Source organism: Perca flavescens, chromosome 6 (genome assembly GCF_004354835.1).
Source record: "Perca flavescens isolate YP-PL-M2 chromosome 6, PFLA_1.0, whole genome shotgun sequence".
NCBI classification, from domain to species: Eukaryota; Metazoa; Chordata; class Actinopteri; order Perciformes; family Percidae; genus Perca; species Perca flavescens.
The window spans coordinates 29,215,861-29,236,428 of NC_041336.1; the positions used below are offsets into that span (position 1 = coordinate 29,215,861).

The 20,568-nt window shown below is 40.4% G+C and overlaps 1 protein-coding gene across 1 annotated transcript in view; it reads left to right on the forward strand.

Moving 5' to 3' along the window:
• Nucleotides 1-1,026: 1,026 nt before the first annotated feature.
• znf236 (zinc finger protein 236) overlaps nt 1,027-20,568 on the forward strand; it is a 58,540-nt gene continuing 38,998 nt past the window's right edge. The window contains exons 1-12 of the mRNA XM_028581259.1: nt 1,027-1,205; nt 3,926-4,065; nt 7,602-7,766; nt 7,877-8,055; nt 8,880-9,010; nt 10,185-10,357; nt 14,594-14,716; nt 16,222-16,395; nt 17,687-17,864; nt 18,524-18,796; nt 19,631-19,834; nt 20,065-20,197. Of these exons, the coding sequence (XP_028437060.1) occupies nt 1,154-1,205; nt 3,926-4,065; nt 7,602-7,766; nt 7,877-8,055; nt 8,880-9,010; nt 10,185-10,357; nt 14,594-14,716; nt 16,222-16,395; nt 17,687-17,864; nt 18,524-18,796; nt 19,631-19,834; nt 20,065-20,197 (1,925 nt within the window). The 5' untranslated portion in view covers nt 1,027-1,153. The remainder of the gene's footprint in view (nt 1,206-3,925; nt 4,066-7,601; nt 7,767-7,876; nt 8,056-8,879; nt 9,011-10,184; nt 10,358-14,593; nt 14,717-16,221; nt 16,396-17,686; nt 17,865-18,523; nt 18,797-19,630; nt 19,835-20,064; nt 20,198-20,568) is intronic.

A 20,568-nucleotide genomic window follows, 5' to 3' on the forward strand; every position in this document is an offset into this window, starting at 1 on the left:
GCCTGGGTAGTAAAGGAGTTGTAAAAATAGGCTAATTAAAAACAAGATAAATAGGATCAAATTATTATTAATATCTCAGTTCTTTACATTTTCTAATAGCTTGCCTTATTGCTATTTTCCGACTTGTTATTTAATTATCAGTTACCTTTTTTAGGCTTTTTTCATGTATCATGTATTTACTTTTTTTGGGCTGCCCTCGAAAACGAGATGGTTAATCTCAAGGGGTTTTATCCTAATAAACATATTTCAACACACTTTTGACGTTAATATACTATTGTAATAAATGGCCAAATTAACCTGCTAGAGGGTTGCAGGGTAAACATTTGCTATGCATGGTATAATTTTGACATATGGTACAGGGCAGGTAATAGCTTTATGCAGTACTCGCCTGTAGAGCTTTATCATTTCAGTTATTAATTTTCTTTGTTGGTGCATATTGCCAAACAATTGGCTATAGCCTAAGTTATATTCCCTCAAACAATCAGACTTACAATGGGTCTTTCGGGGCCCCTGAGGGTCTGTAGGCCTACAACTAAAACAGGTTCAGGTGTCATGTAGATCATGTATCACAACACTAGGCTACTAAGTAGCCTATTATAGCCTACATTTATACATATCCTACACTTAAAGTATTTAACAGTGAATTATTTGAGAAAAACAAAAAAGTATTAAAGTAGTAGCCGTAGTAATAAAAGTAAATGATAGACATGATAACAACAAAAAAGTATGGTAGCCATAGCCTAGGCCTACTACTGAGAGTGGGGAGGATTTCTGTATTTTGCATCATATTTCAAGAATTGAAATGTGGTTTATTGTAGGCCTACATGGTCCCTGTCAAAAAACATTAAATACAAATAAATAAATAGCCTAATAAACAAAGTGGCAACGGAAGTGTAAATTCCATAACTATTTGATTTAGACCTATTAGTGTTTCATACAGTAGCTCACTCCCCCGTGCTTTAAACAAAAAAAGTTGTTGTTTTTGTGTGCACCTGAAGATGCATGTACAATGAACCAAACGGTAGATGTCTCCCTACTCCGTGTAGCTGTGTATCTGCATGGGTACTGTCGGTACGATGCTGTACAGAGATGACCGAGTCGCCATTTTGAAAAGCAAATCGTTCACAGCACACCCACTCTGACTACTGGAACTATGCCGCGGGGCCGACCTCGCAAACTGAGAGTTAAAAGCAACGACGAAACAGGTAACAAGTACCAAAATGCAACGAATAAAAAATACAGAGTATGGGCTATCCAAATAAGCTGGTATTATTTGGACAAACATCTCTGTATCTGATATAATAACACTTCAATGTAGTGTATATAGTCCCCGGATATAGTATTGCGGGTGGGCTTTGCTTTGTGCGGCGAAGGAGTGATTGAGGCGGAATGATATTAATAACGTTTCGGTGGCGCTTCTTATTGGCTTCCAGTCTAAATTGGTGTCCGCGAGGGAAAGAACAGCGGTCTCGTGTACTGTTGGTTAATGTACTGTTTTTAGACTAAATCTTTGTTTATTTGTAATTCGTCGTTAGCTTGTTGTTGCTAACTAGCTCGCGTTGCTATCGTTAGCTTCGAGGCTAACACGCCAAAATGTTGGCCATTGTTATTTTGATCCCGCGATGCACTGTTAGCGCTGCTCTCCAGCTGCTGATGGATCAGAACAAGTTGCCACACTCACGTATTGACATGCTCCCTAAAGTGTTGAAATGTGCTGTCGGAATGCATTCACTGTGCTGGCATGCTGGTGTCATTATCGGAATACAATATGTGACGTTATCTCGGTATTAAAGACACGTTTGGGTAACTTAAATGGTAACGTCACGTTAACCACACTTTTCCTCGGATGAATGTAACGTTAACGTTAAGCAGCCTCACATTAGCATTAACGTTACATAGACTTTTGACATTGGGTTGATTACCTATCAGTCACATAGACAGTCTATGGTCACACTTACTGTCCAAGCAATGCCTGCGACTGTGACAGCTAAGATGGGAGCGTCGAACCGAACATGCTTACAAACGTAACATTATTTGATATAGCTAGTAGGCTAACGGTATCTGTGTGCACGCGACCTATGAACTGAAACCCAATCATAAAATAATATCTCATTGTCTATTTATTAGTCTTCTTGGGAGGCAAATAAGGTGAATAAAAAAACGGAATTTTCCTAGCGTACCTCCATTATGCGTTACACAAACCTCACGTGTTGTTGAACATAGACTAATGTAATTAGTAAAATACAGTCAAAGACTGCTATAGTGGTTGTGGTAGTCTACAGTTAATTTCCATCCATACATTTGAGATATAACTTAAGTTCAGTCTGAACTAGGCTACTACTAATTTGAGGTACTTGTACTTGAGTCTTTTCTTTTCATGCTACTTTCTACTTCTAACGTTACTCCACTACATTTCAGAGATACATATTGTACTTTTTACTTTCACTATATTAATCTGACAGCTTAAGTTACTTACAAATTAATATTTTTGCATACCAAACACATGTAGTTTATAAAATACAATGTTTTATTATAAAATTAAACTACCCAATATAAATATAGGCCTACAAGTCCAGCGCAAATGATTAGACCATTAAACACAGAACTGTTGATCGTTTACGCTTTCTAAAATGTGAGGATTCTTCTGCATTGAGTACTTTTACTTTTAATAAAAATATTCCTGATGATGCTTTACCTTTACTTAAGTAATATTTTCAATGCAGGACTTTTACTTGTGACAGAGTATTTTTTACAGTGTGGTATTAGTACTTTTACTTAAGTAAAGGATAAGAATACTTCTCCACCACATCTAATACATTATATAGACCAGGACCCCAAGTAGTTGTTGCCCTAATAAAACGAAGCAGTACAACTTTACAACTCAAAGTGAAACAATGAAAAACCTCATGCATTATTTAGGATTAGCCTATAGTATTAATTTTTATATTTATATATATATATATATATATATATATTTTTTTTTTTTTTTTTTTTTTTTTTTTTTGGGGGCATTTTTAGGCCTTTATTGACAGGACAGTTGAAGAATTGAAAGGGGAGATAACTGGTGGGGGGGGGAATGACACGCAGCAAAGGGCTGCGGATCGGAGTCAAACCCCGGGCCCGCTGCGTCAAGGAGTAAACCTCTATATATGGGCGCCCGCGCTACCAACTGAACTATCCGGGCGCCTTGCCTATAGTATTTCTTAATAGTGAAACTACCCTTTTCAACTTAATTCTGAAACTGCCTTAACTACCTACAGCATCCAGGATACTTTGCATCCTGATAAAGTTCCCTTGGCCTTTGGAATTAAAATAGCCCCACATCATCACATAAAATCATCTCTCAATGCAAATCAAACCAGCTATTAGGCTAACCGACATAAAACCATGCCAATCTCTAAGGGTATGTGATGATGTGGGGCTATTTTAATTCAAAAGGCCAAGGGAACTTTATCAGGATGCATAGTATCCTGGATCCATTAAATAAAAATATGCCTGCCTCTATGGGAATTTGACATAGGGGTGTATTCACTTTTGTTGCCAGTAGTTTAGACATTAATGGCTGTGTGTTGAGTTATTTTGAGGGGACAGCACATTTACACTGTTATACAAGCTGTAAACTTAACACTTTACATTGTAGCAAAGTGTAATTTCTTCAGTGTTGTCCCATTAAAAGATATAATAAAATATTTACTAAAGTGTGAGGGGTGTTATATGAAAGGGTGTATACAACAATACTTTTTGGATGCAAACCAAACAACAGTTTAAAAAAAAAAAAAAATTAAACATAAAGCCACTGAACACAGCACTTGTGGAATTTAAGTAGAAAATGCACCGTATCTGATGTTCTTCAGCTATTCTTGTCACAAGAAAGCCTCTTGAATCAGATGAAGACATTGAAGTGTTTTCTCTTGCACTCCATCAGATGTTGATCCCAGTAACACTAAGGCGGACGGTCTTAGTGATGGAGAGCTCAAGGAAAAGAAGTGCTCAATCTGCTCCCAGGTCTTCACCACTGAGAGCCAGCTGCAGAAGCATCTCCGTGAACATGAGATCAACGATAAGGTAAGTACAGCACATAAGTGTCGGCACTCAGCCATAACAAGTCAGTGAACACAGTTTTTAACCTTTATTTATTTCAGGTCAGAAGAGTATGCTTGCTCTCTATCATCAGCACTGTATTTGTATTCTTACGATGCCACACATTCAGATCTTCAGTCTGGCCAGTATAACAACATCCACTCCAGTAGAACCACACTATTATTATTAATTCAATTAAATTGTATTGATAGTATCAAATCATAACAAGAGTTATCTCAAGACACTTTACAGATAAAGTAGGTCTAGACCACACTCTACTCGCTATAATTTACAAAGACCAAACAATTCCAGTAATTCCCCCAAGAGCAAGCATTTAGTACAACAGTGGCGAAACCTCTGTGGTGAGGAAAACGTCCTTTTAGGGAGAAACCTGGGACAGACCCAGGCTCTTGGTAGGCGGTGTCTGACCATTCTGGTTGGGGGTGTGATGAACAGTGGCTATAATAGTCACAATAAAGATAATGGAACTATGACTAGAAATAGTAGTTGTAGTAGTTCATGGTATAGCAGGGCACTGCAGGGTGTAGCAGGGCCCTGTGGGGCATAGCAGGACGTAGCAGGACACTGCAGAGCGTAGCAGGGTGTAGCAGGGGGCGGAGCAGGACCATGGCGACAGCTGCAGCCATGATTTAGGTGCCACCCTAATCCAAGGAAAACTGCTGGGTGAAAAAAAAATAAAGATTTAGACTCCGGGGAATAAGCTCCCCAGAGCTAAGTTAGTAACAAGCATTTCTGGGACATGGATGCACGCAGATGGAAAGAGAGAGGAGAGAGGGTCTCAGTGTGTCAAAGGAAGTCCCCCGGCAGTCTAAAACTATAACAACATAATTAAAGCTGGTGCAGGGCAAACCTGAGCCAGCTCTATAACCTTTAAACCAGTTGAGATTCAAATGCTTTCTTCAGCTCAGATGATATTTCACAATGTGGAAAATTCAAAGCTGCCGTAGATGCCATTGTTTAGTATTTGACAGATGCCGCGCAGGTCTGAACTTTTTCACAATATTTGGTGCCCGGCTGCTTCCACAGCTTCTGTAATGTGCTGTTACCAACATCCTCCCGTGTTCTTTTCATACAGAACAAATCTTGGGTTATTTACCTATCCTTATGCAACATTACATTAGAGCTCCGGCTTTCTGTATCGCCACATGTTCCAGTTCAGCGGGTAAGATGTAAATGAGCACAGCCTCAGTTGAGTTGATTAAATAAACAGCGGCTTAATAAGACTTGATGCTGGCCTGTTTAAGACAAGTCTTTTTATTATTTAATAAAATATTATTATATTTTTATTTTGTATTTCTGGGAAGCAAAGGCACAACCTGTCCCCTTGCACCTGAACTTTGAACAGTGGAAAGTATTGTTGAACTGCAATGGCACATGTGACTCCTGGATGAATACAAAATCAACATGGAAGATAGGTCATGTACATAGGTACAGTATGTGTGAATGGCTATGTACAGTAATTCAAACACTAGTGTTTTATGAATTACATCACAGTGTTTGTGTTTGCTGTGAGCCATTCAAAGGGAAAATGCATACATTGTTGCATTGGTAGTTTTTTTTGTTGTGGTGGTGGTGCAGCTCAGTTATAGCTTGACTATAACAACATTTTTGCTAAGAAGGATCAAAATTGCTTAATCTAACCCCCACCCCCCTAGCTGGTGCCCAATAACAGTCTTAAATAGCACAGCAAATATTACACCCCCTTCACGTAGCTGTTGAATCACAGCCGCAATTTCCTCTGCTGCAGTGTTTACTGGCCGGTGATCGTAAATTGGTTTCAGTGGCTATATGTTTGAATTTTCATTTCCTCCTCCCATATTTTGTGGCCCTACATATGAAAATCCTACAATACATATTGCACTAAATCAAAAACACAAATCTTCATAGTGAGCATCCACTAATGAGTCAGATGGTTCTGCTAACCATGCTTTGTAATTTATAATAATTACCATGTGTTAAGATACTGCGTGAAGGATTTTCCTGCCCATCGAGGAGGTATGAAGACGGGTTTTACACTGTTTTCTCTGGCGACTCTTGGAGCGGGGATAACGGGATGGATTTGTGTGGGAACTTATTTTTCCATGGAGCAACGGGTGATTGTTTTTTTTTTTTTTTAGGAAAATTAGATTTTTTAAAGATGATTTTTTTGGGGGCTTTTCTGCCTTTAATAAACAGGACAGCTAGGTGAGAAAGGGGAGAGAGAGGGGGATGACATGAAGGAAATCATCACAGGTCGGACTCGAACCCTGGACCTCTGCATCGAGGCATAAACCTCTATGTACTGTATATGTGCGCCTGCTCTACCAACTGAGCCAACCCGGCCACGAAAATTACATTTTTGATTTATAATTATAATGCATGTTTTTTTTTTTAACCCAACAGAATAATTGTGCATTCATTCATGTTTGAATATATGTCTAGGTCACCGTTTAGTGTCTAAGTGCGCCCTCTTCTCTCCATTTACCAGCTGCAACCACACACATCTATGCCCTGTCCCCCTTTTAAGATCCATCTACACTCCCTTGCTGTCTCTCTGTCATTCACACACACACACCTACCTTACTTAATTTGCAGCTGCACCTGTAGTGGGCCACTTCAATTTCAAGCCCACCATGTTCCCACTTCCACAGGCACTGTCTCTGAGGCTGAAGAGCAGCAGCCTCGGGGTCCCCCACTCTGAATAAGACTCACCGCAGTCAGAAAGTACTCTGGAATCAAGTCAGTCAGCTCCTCTAATAGAAATGGAATTTAATATTGGGGCCATTTCTGCCTCATGGGAAATCATTTTTTATGTTGTCTGGTAGATTTCTGTACTTGTATGTCACAGTGTCTCTTTCTTATTCTCCCTCTCTCTCTCTCTCTCTCTAGCTGAGACGCTAGTTAGCTTAGCATAGTGAATGGAATCCTATGTTGCCGGTTAGCATGTTGTGAGTAAAAGTGAGCCAACAAAAGACAAAAAAACAACCTAATTACTTGCACCGAGACAAAAAATGCATTGGCACACCTATCTACAACCAGGGTAGACCGTGATAAGCACTATTTCAACAAACGGTGGCGTATTCCTTTAAGTCAGTTATCTTATAATAATGGTAATTTGCATATATTTCCAGAACAGAAATCTATACATTGAATAAAGCCAGGTTCCAAATTATTTTTTTAATGTTGTTGACATATTAGAGTCAAATGTTTTTATCGAGGGAATTTTGGATATCTCTTTTTTTTATCACTACATAAATCAGAAAATACTCTCAACAGCCATAACATTTTCACCATGTTTCTAGGCTGGCAGGCTATACTCGACGCTTACGCGTCCGTTGTGCTTTTTTACTTTAAGGTAGTACATTGATTAAGGTGCTAAAGAAACTCCTTTTGTCGTCACCTGTCTCCACCAAGAGTGAGAATTAACTTCAACAAGGACTCGACTGCAGAGGGAGACGTCTGAGAGCTTTTACACTGACATTATGCACTACTCTCTTTAACGTCTCCTCTCTCCCTCGCAGCCTCATCGGTGTGACCAGTGCCCACAGACATTTAACGTGGAGTTCAACCTCACACTACACAAGTCCACGCACACCACCTCAGACTTCACCTGCCCCGTTTGCAATAAAAGGTTCTCCCGCATCGCCAGCCTCAAGTCTCACATCATGCTGCACGAGAAGGAGGAGGTTAGTCAGCTCGGCGGTCAAAACGTGAAACCGTCATTGATTTTGCATTTAGGAACAACTTGTATCTGTCTGTGTTGTCTCCTCTACCACCTCTGCCACCCACCCTGCAGAATTTGATCTGCGTGGAGTGCGGAGACGAGTTCATTCTTCAGAGTCAGCTGTCTCTGCACTTGGAGGAGCACCGGAAGGAGCTGTCGGGCGTCAAGGTCTACACCTGCAAGACCTGCGACAAGGAGTTCAAGACGTCGGCGCACCTCAAGGAGCACATGAAGAGTCACGTCAAGATGAGGTCACGCACGGCTGCAGAGGCCGACTTATGTCATTTGACCGAGTCAGGCGGAAAAACGGCTTGAAGTTAAAAAGCGAAACATAAATCCAACAGCTATCAAAAGGAACTATGAGGATCTTGTTCTAGGCAATTTAGGGTCTAACGTCTACCACTGTGATAATGATAACGGGGGATCATAGCGGCCCGCCGACAGTGTGTCACACCTCATTTCATTTTCCAATTTGTATGCCAAATGGATTTCAAGGAGGTAGTGTTTTATGGAGGAGGGGCATCTGAAACAGCAAGGCAAGGCACCTCTAACAGCAGTTAGACTTTCAAGAGACCGTAACACTTTCCAATAAAAAAAAAAAACAGCAGTCCTAAAGGGCAGAGTGACAGAATGACACAGGAGATTTCAGTATAGTTCTTTATTATACATTAATTCTATATTCAAATGAAAGTTGGAGTTTTGTACATTCTCATTCATTCTGTTGAAGTATACAGCCTATACAAGGGCAACGGCCCTCAGTGCTATGTACAAACCCTCTATAGACTATTTCTAATTAAAGCTAAACATTAGAACCATGGTTCAAAAAGAGCCTCGCAACAGTAACAACACCAGCTTGAGAAGATTCCACTTGTACATGTATCAACTCCAAACTGCATGTGTGAAAATTAAAGACGGGGGTTGATGTAAAACTAGTATCAGGGACAGACAAACAACTGACGTGATCTAGTTGAAGGTCCAGAAGAAGAATGATGAACTCTGCATTGTGGTAATTTTGATGATTGTGATATGGTATGTAAAACCAACTTGACATTATGTGGGTCTACTCCTTCCGCAGGCTGCTCAGCTCTAGTTCAAGAAACTACAAGAAAAACATTGACCGCAGTGGGTTCCAGAACAGCTGCCACCACTGTGGAAAGGCTTTCAAAAAGCCCAGCCAGCTTGTTAGGCACATACGAATACACACAGGTGAGTGAAAAGCACAGAAAAGGGATGACATCTTTAAGTTGCGTAGATATGATGACCTTTTAATGGTTCTTGCTCAGAGGAATCACTGTAAAAAAAACTTGTTGCGTTGGTAAAATTTCAATATTGATGTAAGAAATATTCCCGTGCGCTTGTTCAGCCGTCTTGGTTCAGGTGATGTAGCCAGTAGCTTTCCACCTGCATGTTGTTTGTTGTTTACACAACGTACACATGTTCATTTGTGTGGTTGCCTTGCTGGCTGAATGACTAATGGTGGACCGAGTTCATTCCTCTGTGCTTCGAATCTGAAACAGCCCTTAAGCTGATGAGGTTAAGATTTGCTTTGGGAGACCACACACACACACACACACACACACACACACACACACACACACACAGGCTCAGGACAAGAAAAAACAAAAAAAGTTTCTCAGTTTCTCTTCTGCTTTTGACTTTCCTGCCTTCACCCCAAAGATTACATTAAAGCAAATCTTTTGTCCCCCTATCCTGCCCAAACAATTTTCATACAGTCTCTTAGGAGAGTCTCCTTTGTCTGAGCACACACACACACACGCACACACACACAAACACACACACACACACACACACACACACACACACACACACACACACACACACACACACACACACACACACACACACGCATGCACGCGCGCGCATGCATTCCCTTAAGTATTATTAGTACTAAAGGTGGACACAACCAACCAAGGTGTTGTGTGTTTTTGTTTGTCTTAATGTCTTAAATTGCTATAAAATACAACCAAACATGATGATATAAGTCTGTGTAAAATATAAGATTAACCGTATCTTGGTAAATTCTTCATCTTTTCTTTGTTAAAATAATAAACAGCATAGCTCTAAAAAAAGTCCAATTTTCTTTTTGAGTAAATGCATCTGCTTTAAAAAAAAGTCACAATAGTGAACTGATCCAAATATTAAATGCTGTAACCAGCCTCAAAAGCTGCTTTATGTAATGAGAATGTAACAATAGAGTGGAGTAAGTGAGGATGTCTTAAAGGAGCCCCCAGTATTTACCCCTATCTATTACTATTTACCTTTTTTTCATCTTGAAGTTATTCATTTAGATTCGAGAAATTGTCCTCAGCGTTTCTGACTATTTGATCTGTGTTTGCCCTCCCCTTGCTCTCCCCTCCAGGCGAGAGGCCCTATAGGTGCACACATTGCGGCAAGGCTTTCAACCAGAAGGTGGTGCTGCAGACTCACATGGTGCGACACACTGGAGAGAAACCTCACCTCTGCATGTTCTGCCCTGCTTCCTTCTCCCAGAAAGGGAACCTGCACTCCCACGTTCAGAGAGTCCATTCTGAGGTAAGGGCACAGCGCTACAGGTTTGCAAGTGAAGTACTCACACCTCAAATACCGTATAGGAAATGTCTCTGTGGGATGTGATTAGGGGGACTAGATCCCAACAAACCAAATGTGGGACAAAGAGTATGTTTGTGTGTGACAATGTTGGACACGTTACCATGTCTGAGAGCTTGGATCACACATTTAAATCTCGTAAAATAGAAAAACAAATAATATTTTTAGACGGCAGACATTTTGTTTTGTTTCATATTATATACTACAAATGTTGAACCTGATCCAAATCTTACCCTGTCATCTTCCTAGACTCCAGAGTTCATTTCATGGTGAGAGCTTTCATGTCCCAAAAAGGGAAAATGTGATCTGCAGTTGGTACAAAAACCTAAAGTAACCTAGTGACTATATACAAAATGCAACAAAGTAAAATTCTGACCTATATATCTGCAATCTGTAGTTGAGATTCCATGTTAGAGGAACGTATAAAGTCTTTCATTTTCAGTTGACAATGTCGGGTCAAGTTGAAGCTTTCAATCTTAGACTGTTAAAGACACAGTGTCGCTTATGGGTTATGATATCTGAATTTGCAATTTCTAAGTATCTGGACATAATGGACAAAAAAGACACAGGAAATTGGTGCGACCGTACAAACATATCGCCACCTCTTTATCGTTTCTACAGCCGGGGCGTTTTAATGGGGTTTCCTTTAGAATAAATTGAGTCTGAATAAAAAGCCTGACACTCCATTCACTGTGATGATCAGTCCGGTTGAATTAATGCTTATAAGTACATTTAATGGCTGGTTTTGCCCCATCCATTGTGTTCCAGTGCAAAAATAGTGTTTGTATACGTGTTGGATAATCATTTTCTTTTAGGGGTTCAATTGGCTGAATGGCTTTTCACACTTTCTTTTAGTCTTTTTTAGGTCAGAACTAATTGAAGCGTGTATTTTGTTTTCTTTCTCGCTACCTAACGTAGTTGTGTAATCCAGCTGATTTAATTACTTCAGTAGGACCATTTGAGTAATGCATCTCATTTTCACAAGTGTCCTTCAGCTTTCCTGTTTCAGATAGAGTTTGTCCTAGTGATTGACTGACTTTCTGAATAAATTATGGTCAGGCATTATTCACATTAGATTTCATGAGCAGATGCATACTCGGCAGCCAGGGGACTACAATCATCATCAAATGGCATAATAAACGGCACGAATCAGCTATAGAATATAAATCTATCCACACAGCCGATTCCATCTGCTTCCCATTATTAAACTTCCACTGCTTTAATTGCTTGAACTTCAACTCCTATATATTTAACATGCAAACAGTTTACATTTAGAGACATTTTAACCTGTTTTTGCACAAAACGTTGCAATTTTTAGCGTAAGCAGGCACACTTAGATTAGCTGCTTATTATTTTCTGGGTTTAACAATAATAATGATCATACATTAGCACTACCAACACTGTTTTTATTTTTTATTTTAAAGTTATCCCCCATCACAACCACCGTTCTACTATCTTAAAGTGTGACCTCGATAGACATTCTGCCTTCAATATCACCCCTTTTTTAATATATCTTATCCCTCACTGCATCAACCACCGAATATGTTTTAACCTTGCTTGCACAATCAATGACATAAACCACAGAACATGACTTCCAATAATGTTCTACGTATCTACAGTATGTTTAGGATTTCTATCATCTTCCCCCTGTCCTTTCTCCGTACACCTGATTTCTGTCCCGATCTTTTCCTCAATGTCTCTACCTTCACTCTCTTCGCCGGCTTCTCATATGACAGATCTATTCCACCTCTCTGCATTCTATCGCAGTCCTTTGCTCCCATCTGTATTCATCACTACAGTCTTGGCCCCATGCGAAATGACCTCCTGTGTGCCCAACCATCTTTTTTTATGCGTTCTACACACTCGGCCTTAACCCAGCTGTCACGTTATCATGATGGTGATAACACCTTAGTGGAAGCTCCTTCGTATGCCCTCACACACTTTCACAAACATACTTCAAATGCATCCTTTCTTAGTTCAGCCACCTTTCTCCACTTCATGTACACAGTCCCTGTCCACTTCACCGTTGGTTTTCCCCTCATGGGGAAACAATCGCCTCCCCACATTATTTATTTCTATTTTTTGTGGCACACTTTACAGGCACACTTGCTCTTATGTTTTTTTTTTTTTTTTTTCTTACTGCTCCTACACTCCCCACTCAGTTTTTGAAGTAGCATCACTTAAAACTTTGTTTTCCCACCACCACTGTTGGTGGTTCAGTGTTCAAGCTATTTTACCCTCTCTCACTTCAGCATCTTACTCATCCCTGCTCAGTTTTTAGACTCCTGCAAACACAAGTCGAAACTCAAACAATCTGCCAAACTCAATCAAGGGTCCATATATCTGCTCTGGATGTTTGCTTTCCCCAAGGCCAATTCAACAAACTCCACTGTTTTTTTTGTATTATCCAAAAGTCAATACTGCTTCCTTCTCATTTTAGATATTCAGTGGTCATGAAAGCACTGCACCGTACTGTAAACTACTGACACTATTAACTAAGGGTTTACAGACTTTTTACTCAATAATACTTTTCCACATCGTGATATAATAACTCAGGAGCCAACAGGTGGAGATATTCAAAAGAGAACAGAGCAAATGCCTCCCTAAGGAGTATTCATAACATATACCCTTTTAAGCTCACAATCTTGAGCAGTTCCTGGGTTTATGAAAGGAACCTGCATTTGACTCACCAACAAAGTCGTAAATACCAGTATTCTGTTGAACTTATTGATTATCAACATCTCAGGAAAAGGCGAATAGATCCATATACCCTTTATTTCTTGATAAAACTGTGTACGTTGCTATAGCAGCCCCACGCAAGAGCAAAGAGTGAGGTTTATGTCTGGCATCCGTTATCTACAACTACATGTTTTCCCTACTTCAGACGCATTATACAACTTTGACACTTGATAATTGTCTGACTTTCTGTAGACAGACCAAATGCAGTGTTTTCTATATTTAAGGTGATATGAGTATGATAATCTCAACTAATAGCTCGGCCTTATATTAGACTCCCACTTAAAATGTGAAAAACGTGAAAATGGCGAGCAGGGGTGCAAAAGAAAACGTACACACATTGAGACTGCTTCCCATTTCCTGCTGCAAATAGTTTCATGCACGCTGTGATCTTTTCACATCCAAGTTGTTGTGTAACCTGTTGGTCACAAACAGCACCTACAATAACAAAGCCTCTTATGACGATATGCAATCAAGCAATTCAAATTTTGGGAAGGAAGCCAATAAGATCTCATCATTGTCATGTTCTCAGAGAAATGAAATATGTAAAATATTGATAATTTTACAAAATTTGCAAATCATAAACTTGTATATAAGTGCCTACATAGCCAGGCTCTCCAGGTGCTCAGTGACCTAGTGGTTCCTCTTAGAGCTTTGGGTTCTGTATTGCGTAGAGCATCCAGCGGGAATTGTAAGATGCCCTTATGTAAATCCTCTTTATGACAAACAGCCTTTTCTGTTCGGGGGGATCAATATGTGGAGTTTGTTACCTACTAAACTCAAACGTGATCCTGACTGGGATCATTTTAAACTTCATCTGAAACTGTTTTTGAAGAGGGAGCAGTCATGTATTCATGAATAATCTGGTGCTCCTGTTTTATGGTGATTTATTGTATTAGTCTGCGTTTTGTATTGTTTTGTCTGTATTTTCTTGTGAGTTTTGCATTTTAAGGTATGTATCTATTGATGAGTTTGTGTTCTCTACTGTCTTTTATGTAAGTGTTGAGTTATCGTATTTGAAAAAAAAGGGGGATAATCAAGGGACGTGCATTGTAAATTATCTTAGGCTATAAATGCTGTGGTGGGTGGTATAGGTCTATGCTACATACTTGTCCCTATACAAATAAACATAAATAAATAATCACTGTGTGAAATGGAGCTCCAGAGTCTGCCTTGCTTTAAATAGTAGTACTCAATCTATAATCTTCAAATAGATAATTTATTTATTGGGAAATATAGGGATATCAGCTGAGTTCTACCAAGTCTGCGTATGTTGCTCCACGAAACTCAGTTTGCTTGGGAATGCGATAGGTGGAGTCAATATCGTACATTTCTCTCTGAAATACAACATTTTCAGTGACTAGAATGAGTCACTGGACGGGAGCTTAAAAAGCAAAAGACATACATCCAGCCAGGGATAATGTCTTGTTTTATGTTCTCTTACAGACTAAAGGCGTACCCCTGTTCCCGTGCATGGACTGCAGCTGTGTATTCAAGAAGTTGGGCAGTCTGAATGCCCACATCAGCAAGATGCACATCTCTGTGATTGAGGTGCCCACCAGCACTCCGGTAAGATGTGCAAAAGGTCCTTACACTTAATCGGCCCAGCATCCACTTTGAGTATACTATTAACACACTTATTCTTTGAAACAAGTTACCACAGGTATAGTGTAGCCCAACAGCAGATAAACAGAGGGCATGTAGCTTCAATGTGCAACTATATTTAATTCCGAATTTTGTGTTAGTTTCAAGTTAGTTGCATTATATACACATATTTTATTTGAGTCTATCGTCGGTAGTGTGTGTCTCTATGACTTAACATTTCCTTTATAAACCATTGCTTCTTTTGCCAAAGATGTTTTTATATTTCTCCTTAATGGTAGATAATGATGCTAGTCATTTTTTCTATTGGCATTTCAGTACACCCTTTCCCTTTGCCAAAAAAAAACCTTCATTTGCCCTCAAAGAGCATCACTCTCTTCCAGTTTTCTGCTGTTAAACATTTCTAATCAAATCAAGCAAATTGGACCTGACATACAGCTGAGCCTGCCAGTCTTCTCAGTGATGGCTTCCTTTGGTTACAAAAATGGTAATAATATTTCAACATAATATGGTGCAATTAGTAGGTGAGTAATGACTAATTATTGTTTGCAGTTTAGTGATGTCAAAATGCAGTAGTAGACTCAGGCTGTATGAGCAACAGGGGAGAAAAGATTCAAAAAGCCACCAGCTGCATGCAGCGGGCATTAGTGCCTGGGGGACGAGGAGGGCATTTTTCACCATAGAGGCATGAGGCATCCTCTCAGGGCACATTGTCTCGCACGTAGGGGCCAGCACATTTTCCAGCATGCGCTGCATTACATTATCTCCACTGAAAAGGCCACCGTAGAGGACACTTTATCATATTTTATATACCACAGGGCACTTTTATGGCATTTTTTTTCCAAACATTGGACGACCACCAGTGTTAAAATGCTACATGCCACTAGGCATGGGCCGGTTACCGGGTTCAAGGTATGCCGCGGTTGGAAAAAAGTTTTCGTCATATCGTTCCTAAGGTATGAGCTGTTTTTTATGAGTGGTCAAGGAGAAAAACTGCAGTTTAGTAATCCCTGTCCCTGCCAGTGTGCAGAGTGTGTTTCTTTTATTTATTACCCAGACACTTAAAAAAAATGTAAAGCTGTAATTGCAATACCGTGAAACCGTGATATTTTTGCTGAAGGTTATCATAACCTCAGAATTGTATACTGGCCCATGCCTACATACCACATATCCTCAGACAAACTGACCTTGTATATCATAGCCACTGCCTTTATTTATTTTATTCTCTTTGTTGGCATGATGCATGATACATTAAAGTGTCAATTATTCACACAGATGTAGACACTAATTTCATTTTGTTCAAATATGCCCAATGTCCTGTTTATTTTGTGCTCCAAAGAGCCCCAACAATTAAACTAGTCTGCTTTTAAACTGCGGCCTGTCCTGATCTTGTAACTGTCCCTTTGTCAAATTGGTGCTCGTCTTCTTTCTTCCCTCCTTATCGCTCCATTCCCCCTCTTATTCCCCCTCAGGATACCGAGGCGACAGGTCAGGCTCCAGGGGAGTCAGAGGGTGGCGAGGGGGTGACAGATGTCATCCAGCAACTCCTAGAGCTGTCGGAGCAGGTCAGCGGGGAGACAGTCCAGCCCCAACCTCCAGAGCCAGCTATTGCCATGGAAACTGCCATCAACCAAGACATCCTGCAGGTGGGCAAAGGACATTCACCCACGCTAAAAAATTAGATGATCACGAACAAAACTCAGTAGTATTCAGGGCTCCATAAGACCACAGGGAACCACATGCCTCAGACCTAACCCACAGGTATATTATTCAAATGTAAATCTCAAAACATCCGAGTGCACCACTTCAGCTCCAATCCCTCAATGTGGCACGCACTTATCAAAAATGCACAGCTCAAGATTCAAGAGAGAGATTGTATTTGTCACATGTGCTGTTAATACAAATAGATTTGTATAGTGAAATACAAATAATACAGTATAATATTTACATAGGGGAATGTCCTTCGGTATATTTTCCTTCAAGGGTTTATTTTAAAGAAAGAAATTGATGATCAGTCTCTCAGTGTTTGTCAGATTGCCGCCACACAAACAGTCCATTGCTGGGCTGGAAGGTGTCCTTTTATTATGCTCCTAGCTCTGCTTATGCACCTCCTGTTGTACAGGCTCTGCAGGGAGGGGGGTGGGGCACGGTACCCATAGTGCACTCATCTGAGCCAATCCTCTGCAGGGCCATCCTGTCCTGAGAGGAGCTGTTGCCATACCAGGCAGTTAATCTTCCCACTCCACACACACACACACACACACACACACACACACACACACACACACACACACACACACACACACACACACACACACACACACACACACACACACACACACACACACACACACACACACATTTTATATTGAAATGATTTGGATGGGGATTGGAGGACACACAGTGGGAATATATGTGGACCCAAAGAGAAAGTTTTCTTCAAACTCACTAAAATGTCCCTGAAATAATGTTCGTTTGAAACCAAATTATTCTCTGTCAATTTCTTTCCCTTTGGTGACTGAATGTCAGGATTTTGGTGGTGGTGGTGGAAACATGTTCCATCCAGAGGAAAGGAGACAGTATAATAATGAATTAATGAATGTGTACCAGGAGTACAGCTGGAGAGTTGAATACAGCCTCAGCTCTCCAACACAAAAGGATGTGATTATCACTGAGCTGTGGTTCTGGACCATGGCTTATATTTTTGTCAATATATGCAATGTTTTGTCAACATTATTTCAAGCCATACCTCAAATTGTTGCAAACTTACAATGATAATATATATATTTTTTACATGAATATATTTAGCATTTTCCTAACATTTGAGAAAACAATCCGTTATAAGATGTGACTTGCATTTCCATAACTGTAGTTGGTTGTACATGGAGTCATTTTTAAGCTGTGGTGTTTGAGCAGATCTCTGTTCTGTTTCTGTAGCAAGCTCTGGAGAACAGCGGGCTGAGTGTGGTCCAGCCACAGAGCGACGGCCCGTCCAGAGAGTCACAGAACCAGACCACTGAGGGAGATGCCGCAGAAGGCAAGAAAGTACAAGGTCCCGACAAACCGGCTAGGGAGAGGAAAAGGAGCATTTTTAAGAAACCTATACAAATGCCAGGTATGTGGGGTCTTGCAGAACATTCACTGTGTCACAGTCACATTGAAAAGCCTATAAACGTCAAGTCAGATTTTGACTTCTTGTGAATTAGTGTTGAAGCTCAGTAGGTTTGCCGTTGCTTTTAAAGGTCCCATGGCATGAAAATGTCACTTCATGAGGTTTTTTAACATTAATAAGAGTTCCCCCAGCCTGCCTATGGTGCCCCAGTGGCTAGAAATGGTGATAGGTGTAAACCGAGCCCTGGGTATCCTGCTCTGCCTTTGAGAAAATGAAAGCTCAGATGGACCGATCTGGAATCTTGCTCCTTATGAGCTCATAAGGAGCAAGGTTACCTCCCCTTTCTCTGCTTTGCCCGCCCAGGGAATGTGGCCCACCCATGAGAGAGAGACATCATGGCTTTCAAACGAGCAAAGTGGCAGTTGGTCAAGAGTTATTAGGGGACCACTAAGGCCTATATAAAAGCATCCAAAGAGCACCATGTCATGAGACCTTTAAGTGAAAATCTGTCATTAAGTAGTTTATTCTTTATATAAACTGTGCAATCAATTGTTTGCGAAGATAATAGATTAGTTTGTAATGAGAACAGCTTTCAGTTGCAGCACCAAGCTATCGACTGGCAGAAACACTGGGCAGCTGCTTCACTCTGCCTTCCTTTCCAGGCTCCATCAGGGAGGAGAATGGCGTTCGCTGGCACGGCTGCCCATACTGCTCAAAGGAGTTCAAGAAACCCAGCGACCTTGTTCGCCACATTCGCATCCACACTCATGAGAAGCCTTTCAAGTGCAAACAGTGCTTCCGAGCCTTTGCTGTCAAGAGTACTCTCACAGCACACATGAAAACGCACACGGGTATCAAGGCCTTTGAGTGTCAGTGCTGCCTCAAGTGCTTCTCCACTTCTGGTAGCATGAAGGTACACATGCGTCTGCATACAGGTGAGAAGCAGATCCACTTCATGAAAGGGTTATTTTTAAAGCCAAACTGAATACAACATTTGAACACACCTTTTTCACTTTATTGGTTTAATCCTTATGTCACATTTCTATGCCAACACAATTAATATGCATATAAGTAAAAAGGAGACATCAAGCTTTCAACATAATGTTTGCAGCAAATGACAAATGCTAAACTTGTGTAAATATAGTCTACAGCTAGAGCCCTTATTTGCACTAATGTGTTTGCAATCATTCTGTATTTGCTTCTTCTCAGAGAGATTACCTTAAAGAAATATCCGCTGGACATAAAATGTCAGCATTAGTGTGAATAAACAGAACTGTGACAGTTGAATTAAGATGTGCATCTGTGCATTAGTTGTTCTCTCTCTAATTGCTATGTGATGGCACTGTCTATATTAGGTGTTCACTTTAGCTTTGGTTATGTGTTAGCTCCAAGCTTTTGATAGATATGTTCTCAGCTGTTTTTCTAAGGCTTTGTGCTTATACAGGTCCATAGCTTTGTCACTTTTCCTTGTGCTGTAAATGGGTTTCATTTACACATATATTGTCTCCTGCTAACTGAAAGGCTTTGTAACCTTTTGTAGACAAAAATTAAATAAAATGATATGACCTTGCTTACATTTTTGGTTTATGTGTGAGTTTCATATTCATTTAGATTGGTTTAGGGGTATTGGATTCTGATATATTTTGTATAATTTGTAGCTTATTTTTTTAGAATCTTTTGCAGTTTGTATTAAAGTACATATGTCAGAATCGGTCTAATTCTCTAAATACTAATTCTCCAAAAGTTCTGTTTTTCCCCATTTTTCCTAGGTGTACGTCCTTTCCCCTGCCCTCACTGTGACAAGATATTTCGTACATCCGGCCACAGGAAAACACACATTGCTTCTCACTTCAAAAGCTTGCAGCAGAAGAAGCACAAGTTTCCACGGAAAACCAACAAAGCCAAAGTGTCCAAGAGTAACCTACCTCTGTCTGATATCCCCCTGCAGGAACCCATCCTCATCACTGACTTTGGTAAGAGCATGTGTTAACAGGCACATTTATACACATGGGGTGGTGTGGCATCTGTGTTCATGATTGTAAACATACTGTACACATACTTTTGCAGTTGTCCTGGGGATGAAGTGGAATTCATTGTTCAGTTGCTGTTCGTTTATGTTTCTTTGTTTGCTGCGTGGCTCTGTACAAAATGAAATGTCTTTTCACATGGAACACGTGTTGCTTCTTCACATGTTGCTTAACAGGCCTCATCCCATCCCAAAACCCCCGCTTGGCTTTCCAACAATACCTTGAGGTGGTGGGCAGTGACCGGCCATACAAGTGCCAGTTCTGTAGTAAGGCATACAAGAAATCCAGCCATCTGAAACAGCATGTCAGGTAAAGCTTCTTTATGACACTGCTATTCCAGTACAGAATGTAGACGAATTGAAGTAATTTGAGGGTCAATACAAGTATTTTCTGACGAATGTGCTGATAGTTGATGCACTTCCTTCATATACAGTATTGAATGGAATATTTTTCCTGAGAGACAAGATACGAGGTGATGGAGGATGGTGTCTTTTTCCACACAGTGGTATTGAATGTGGTGTTAGCTATTTGACTTTGTAGAAGCATTTACACAGAGAATAAAAGTGGCCCAAGGATATAGCCTTGGGAAACACCACATATCAGTGGGGCCACCAAAGAGGGGCATAACCAACAACTACTGGTGCTGTTTTACAAGTAGGACTTAAACAAGTCTAAAGAAA